Source organism: Solanum lycopersicum, chromosome 9, assembly GCF_036512215.1.
Source record: "Solanum lycopersicum chromosome 9, SLM_r2.1".
Classification (NCBI taxonomy): domain Eukaryota; kingdom Viridiplantae; phylum Streptophyta; class Magnoliopsida; order Solanales; family Solanaceae; genus Solanum; species Solanum lycopersicum.
This window is the reverse complement of record NC_090808.1, coordinates 8,609,317-8,616,105: the sequence shown is the minus strand read 5'-3', so window position 1 is coordinate 8,616,105 and position 6,789 is coordinate 8,609,317. Positions and strand designations below refer to the sequence as shown.

The window sequence follows — 6,789 nt, the reverse complement described above, 5'->3', positions numbered from 1 at the left end:
TTCCAATAGAAACTATATCGACGATACGTTAGTTTCATACATAATCAAACACCAAAAAATTATACACTTCCATCGTTACCCTAACAGACCTATAAATCTATCCCATTGTGGAGTTTATCCCAAATATATGGATGCCCTAAACTTCAATCTATAAGCCTTGTTCAGTGTATCCTTCCTTCATCAACTAATAATGTATTTATGTATGATATATGTTTCAATTATAAATGAAATTTTCTTCCTTTTTTTTCCCAGTATGTGTTGGTTGTACTAAAGGATCTTCGGAATCAGTTTGTGCAACAAGTTCTCCATTCCCAGAAACTGATTCCTTCAGATAAAAGCAACTATCTATTATGCAGAAGTTTTACTGGAAAAAGAGCCATAGGAAAGATAAATAGTAATACTATCAATTAACTTCTGTTTTTCAGCATAGAAAAACCACTTTACTACTATAAAAGTTGAGAAAACTCATTCAATCTTGTTGCACAAATGCACAAGGAACAGATACTAATATTATCCATAAATTCAAAATAATAGCTATAAATACTGCTGGACAAAGGATGGCATTAAATTCTATGAAGAAACCACTCCTAATAGCTCCAGATCAGCTTCTATACAAAGCAGAGTTCAGTCTTCTTCTAAAACCATAGCGGAGGAGAAACACCTTTTCCCAATAGCGCTCAAGCTAGGCATTTGCCAACCTTCACCCTCCTTGTAACATTCAACCTGCAGCCATAACACATGAGAGTTTGCCACCAGGAGCAATATGAAACTAAGCATGAGATGAACAACGAGATAAGGTTACATACCACATCTACTATCTCCTCATTGGATTGAACCCCACCAATGACATAAATGGATTCCTTTAGGACAGCAGCAGCTGAATATCCCCTTGACTGGTTCATTGGCTCACCAACTATCCATGTTCCTACACGGGGGTCATATATCTCAACACTAGGCACCATTGTAGATCCATTGTAGCCACCAAGTGCATATCTGTATAGCAATGTTAAAGCAATAAGAAGCTACTCTTTTTGAAAATGAACATACTTACAAAGCTAAAAGAAATTGTCAAGAGTATTTTCTAACACACTTAGGAGCTGCTGAAAACCATGATAAAGAAATCCTCCCCACCCCCCACCCCCCACCCCCACCCCCACCCCACGGGGAGAAACCTCTACCCTTAAGGTCAGTAAACATCACTTAGATACAAAAAAATGGTTAAGAACATACAACTTCCCACTCAAGGCAACCAACGAATGGCATCCTCTTTTTGTGCTCATACTTGCAATTTTTGACCAGGAATGTTCTCTGGGATCAAATCTTTCAGCAGTCCTGAAGAAAAAGCTTGTAAGAAAGATGCTACAGGATGATATAGCATAAAACTAGAATGCAAACAGTCTTACATATTGCAGATAATCTTAACTTAATGACACAATAGCATTTCTCTATACTAGTGAAATACCTAAAGGATTATTTGGCGTGAAGTATAAGGTTTAATAATCCCGGGATAAAATGCAGGATTATTTTATCCTGTGTCGTTTGGTTGGAGGTATTAGGTAGTCCTTGGATTATCCCACCATTTATACCATTGTGATAGAATGAGTTATCTCATATATATGGTAGGATAACTTATCGCATCATAACTTATTCTAGGATAACTTCCCAACCAAACGACCCCTAAGAGTTAGCATTTTACAAAAGGTGCATGTGGTAATGTACAAGCATCTCAACTTCTTGGAGAAGACGATGGAAAATTATAATCTCATGGTTCAAGAAAATGAGGCTCACATAGAAACTTATCATTAACACATTTTATAGAAGAAATAGAATGTAAGTGTGCTACAACTTACTCCAGGTAATCGCTCCCGTCATATCCACCAACAGCATATAATGCACCATTAAGTTCTGCTGCAGCAAGAGCAAATCTCTGCAAATTTACAGAAAAGGAAGACAGTCACATCAGAGGAGAAAATTTAATACTTGAAACAAATGAGATGTCTGCCAGACACTAACTAATCAAATCACAGGCAGATGGAAGTCCTGTAGTTCCTACCTTTGCGTGCAAGTATTTCCCACAATTGATTTCGCCTAATGTAGATAATACTTTCGAAACGGGCTATTGTAGATACACTACTAACAACTGGGGAATATTTAGTAGTTCAGTTAACTTCACCTTGTTGGTGCAGGTTTGATTCCCCATATTGTAATATCCCCTCCCCAATCTCCCCTACCCCCATTGTTTTTTTAAAAAAAAGCTCTACACAGAAAAACACATTTTAACCAATTCTTTGCCCATACCATCATACTTATCAATATTTTCTTAATATCTTTATACTAATATATACTGCCAAGAGGATTAAACAAAGGGACAAAAGACAAGATGAAGTCTTATTGATTTGCTACAAAATTTAAGATGATGAGAATAACTTTGAAGTCTGATACAAAAAGAGCATTCTTGTCAGAACTTGGATTTTGGACTGGAATCGTCTGTCACACTGCAAATTATTTTTACAGGGTCAAACAAACACCAGACCTGTAGCTTTATTAATGCTTTTAGTCTCACTGGGTTAAACCATATTATCACCAAAGGAAACAATAATAGAACATATAAAATACAACAGGATCAAGTGTTAACCTTCTGCAACATGGATTGTGTATTGATCCATCGTCCTACTTGAGGATCATACATTTCAACATGTGAAAAACATTCTATCCCATTTCCACCACCAACTGCAAATATTTTGTCCTTCAAAGCTGCACCAGCTAAGCTACCCTTTTTCTCTTTCATACAAGGTAACACAGTCCATTCATCATCAGTTGTGTTATATGATTCAACTTCAAAAGAAAAGAGCGTATCAGTGTCAGCAACTTGAGGGGGGGATGGGGCAGAGAAGTGCAGACTGTACCTGTGTCGTACCATACGGATGCAGTTCCACCACCAAATACATAAAATTCTCCATTCAGCTTTGCAACCGAGGCATATGCACGGACTGAATTCATTGGTTTAAGTGACTTTAACACGTCGAATGAAGGCAAATAAGAGTCCAATGCAGATAACCATGACACACCATCATATCCTCCAGTTAGGAAAATCATCTCATGCTTCAGGTGTGCATCATTAGTATGGTCGATAATCATTTCATCAGCATGTGTGCAAACAGTATTTGAGGACTCCAGCATCATGCATTTATATGTTAACTGTTTAATCTGTTGTTGTACATGAGCCTGAAATGCCAAACCACCAAGAGTTACCAGGTATTTACTTCTTATCTGTATATATGAGCTGTGTATGTACCCAAGGGGAGAAAAAACTTCCAATCCATCCTTCTCTTCTTTTGGATATTTATTACCATGTCCCAATCCTTACCAGTAGAAATGCATAAAATGATATGAGACCAGACATAGTGAACATCCTATCAACAGACTATAGGGGTTTTGGGAATCCAAATTTTCTTGTTGTTCATCTCAAGGGATATAAAATTAGATACCACACTCAGTTATAAATCTGTTTCATTTTGGCTACAGCAGTTCACACTACAAAACCCTATTACATCCCCTACTGGTTCATATTCTTAATAAACTCCCAATGTATCCTTTAATTATGCAGATACAGTAAAAAGATGAAGAATAAAAGTAATGAAACCGCACAGTTAAAATTGTTGAAACAGACTATAGGAGAAAATCAAAAGTTGCTTGTTCATCTCGTTGAATACAACATTGGATACCACACTTAATTATACATATTGTTCATCTCGTTGAATATAACATTGGATACCACACTTAATCATACATATTGTTTCATTTTTCTTAGTAAAGTCACAATTATGTTAACATAAAAGTCTTCAAAACTCAATGCATGTTTTATAGAACCATCAATAACCCATAGAGAGCAAATAGGAAAGCTAGTGGATAGAGCCACATAGAGATGTCACCATAATGCTGAGATTGAAAAGAGATAAGACTTACCAGCCTCTGCTCCAAATTATTGCTCTTAAGCTTTTCTTTTTCCAATTCTTGGCGAAGCTGCAACCAACAAAATAGCCCAAGTCATATAAAGCAATAAGATGTCGGACAAAAAAATCAGCAGATACTAAAAAAAAGATGAACAACCTGAGGTATAATAGTTGAGTCGCACGAACAGTCTACATTCTGCTCTTCTTCAAGTGGCAGCTCTTCCTGCAAAATTTCTTGCCCACTGATTGCTTGATTTATAGACGCAGGTACGACTGCAGTGGTGGCTTCATTTGAAGGCCCATCTGTAATGCCAACTGAGAATTTACGCTGAAGAGCCATTTCTTTAAGCTTTATGTACATCAGATCCTTTTCATCTGATTCTGCCTGTTTATCTAACAGTACCTCCGGCTGCTGGTTACCATTTGACTGAAGAGGAGAAGTGTCTCTAGTCCACAATTTCCCATTCAAACCAGATGAATAGGCATAAATATCTCGTGACAGAAAACGTCCATTTTCCTCTCTTTTGTCATTGGCAGGTAAACCTTGGAATATACTTCTCTGTTTTGCAAAGTTTTGTGATGGGATACTACTTGAAGCACTTAGACTAGACGAGAGTATGGAGATTAATTTACCAGCTTGAACATGATCTAACTCAAAGAAGAAATGCTTCTGACCATAATAGTTATCCTTAATTACTGGTTTAAACTGATTTTCTAGCAGCGGTTGACAGAGCAGACGTACACGTATTTGAACCTTCATAAAGAAGCAGCAAGCTTTGAGTTTTTTGGACTAAACCAGATGCATTAACCAAAGCAAAAATCCCAAAAAGAAAAGACAGATTTGGAACCTGTGCAGGATAAGGAGTTCGGATAGAACCATCTGACGACCAAGCATATTGATCGATATACATTTGACCAGGGCCTGCAGCTTCATAGACACCGTATAGCTTTCTATCACTGTAGTTGAACAAAAATAATGGCAAGCCTGAATCTACATTCTGCACATATGAAAAATGTAGACTTGGCAAACCTGTCAAAATATTAAAAGCATAAGCATAGCTAATAAAAATGGAAAACAAAAATAAGAAAATAAAAACTCATATATGACCCTTAAAACCCAGTATCATATCTCCTCGACACTGTAATTTTGATTTATCTCTTCCTCTTCTTATTTTTCTTTCTTTTTTTTTTTTTTTTGGGGGGGGGGGGGGGGGGATGCTAACTGACCAAATAGTTGTTTTGCGAGACATTCTTTTATAGTGTTATTCGTGCAACCGAATATAACGCCGCCAAGGTCACTTCTTCTCAATTTTTTGAAGGCTCCAGGATCTTTTACCATGATTTGATGTGTTCTCCTCCTTGCTCCTATCCTGAAAAGAGCATTAGTATAAATATAAATCCAGGCTTTCCAACAATTTACAACAATCTAAGTAGCAACACATGCGGAACTCTTCAAAATTAGCTTCCTTTGATCTTCCCTGCCATTATGCTCCTACCTCTCATCTCTCTCCCACAACAAAACTACACCATGCCCAGGTTAACCAGAAAACTCGAAGAAAAACATACTGATCAAATTTAACCACATTACTCAATGTCATTACATAATGTTCTTTCCTCTTTCCATGTCATTGATAACCCTTCCCACCAACAAACGCCCAATTTGTCCACATTTATCCATATTTGTGCCATCAGACACCCAATTCCTCCATCACCGCAGGGTACAAAGAAAAATGATCTCAAATCTAGCTATGAATTAAATATAAGTACGCAATGGTTTCACCAAAATAAACATAAAAAAAAAACAAGAAATTTCATCAGTTTAAAACCCTAGGCCCTTGGTTCATAAGTAATAAAAGTAACAAAGACAAATTATCGATTTGAACGAACTAATATCACATAAACCCTAAAACCTAAAAATGAAAATGACACAACAGTTGCACCCTAAAAATAGAAATTACGTCCATTAGCTCAGTTAAAAGCCCCTAATTAATCCACATAAACTCATCAACACATGGGCATTAAAACTATGTCCTAAAAAGGGGAAGCCCGAAGTACATTGCACTAGCAGCATCCATACCCACCACAACCATATATATATTCATAATGAATGCAGTATACACTGCACAGAGACTTTAAAATCTTGAATTGATTACGGAAAAACAAGAATCGATGGAATTCAAAACTTGATGATACATAATCTTAAGTGAACAAAAAACAAAAGTATACGTACATTGTTAGATACAGAAGAGGATTTGAAGAATTACCAGTGAAGAATTGAGCATCAAATGGAAGAAACTATATAGACAAGCTTGAAACTGCACCCTGACGAGTATTTCGCATAAAGTTGATCAAACTCTGCACTACTCACGCCATAAACGCAAGCCTCTCTGATTCCTTTTTGTCCTGATGTTTTTTTTGGTCAAGAAAAATTCTCACTCTGCCCTAGGCTAGGCTGCGTTTGATAAGTAATGAATATGCCAAAGTTATATTATTTATATAAAATATAGACAACTATTATGGTATTAGTTCTCGACACGTACTTTGCACGTATATATTACACATTTAAATAAAAATAAAATTTGGCTTAATTTTTATTGGTTAAATACATATATATCCTAGGACCATCGGGTGGTGGAGGGAGATTATCTCCATATAGGTAATCATCATGGTAGATGTCTCAGTCATATGTCAAATTTGTAATGATATAACTATGAATAAATAGCAACTCTAATGATTCAACTTCTGAAGTTTGTTGTTCATATATCGATCTTGATATCCTAAACTGTGATTCTACTATCAAGGCACCAAGGATATTTGTCCAATAAGCTAAGATGGT

At 36.4% G+C, this 6,789-nt stretch overlaps 1 protein-coding gene across 4 annotated transcripts; it reads right to left on the bottom strand.

Annotated features, from left to right (window-relative positions):
* Positions 1–379: 379 nt before the first annotated feature.
* On the bottom strand, positions 380–6,429 carry LOC101266549 (uncharacterized). Of its 4 annotated transcripts, none has more exons than XM_004246253.5 (11): positions 6,218–6,429; positions 5,181–5,323; positions 4,802–4,983; positions 4,111–4,707; positions 3,967–4,023; positions 2,907–3,225; positions 2,636–2,835; positions 1,851–1,927; positions 1,231–1,332; positions 807–993; positions 380–723 (listed from the first exon to the last, which is right to left on the bottom strand). In XM_004246253.5, exons 2-11 carry the CDS (start codon positions 5,290–5,292, stop codon positions 625–627), a joined length of 1,932 nt encoding a protein of 643 aa, XP_004246301.1. In that variant the 5' UTR covers positions 5,293–5,323; positions 6,218–6,429; the 3' UTR covers positions 380–624. The 4 variants fall into 4 exon arrangements, with proteins under 4 accessions (XP_004246301.1, XP_025888589.1, XP_069144938.1 ...); XM_026032804.2 differs by having other exon boundaries at positions 6,184–6,424; XM_069288837.1 differs by lacking the exon at positions 1,231–1,332.
* Between the last annotated feature and the right edge of the window lie 360 nt (positions 6,430–6,789).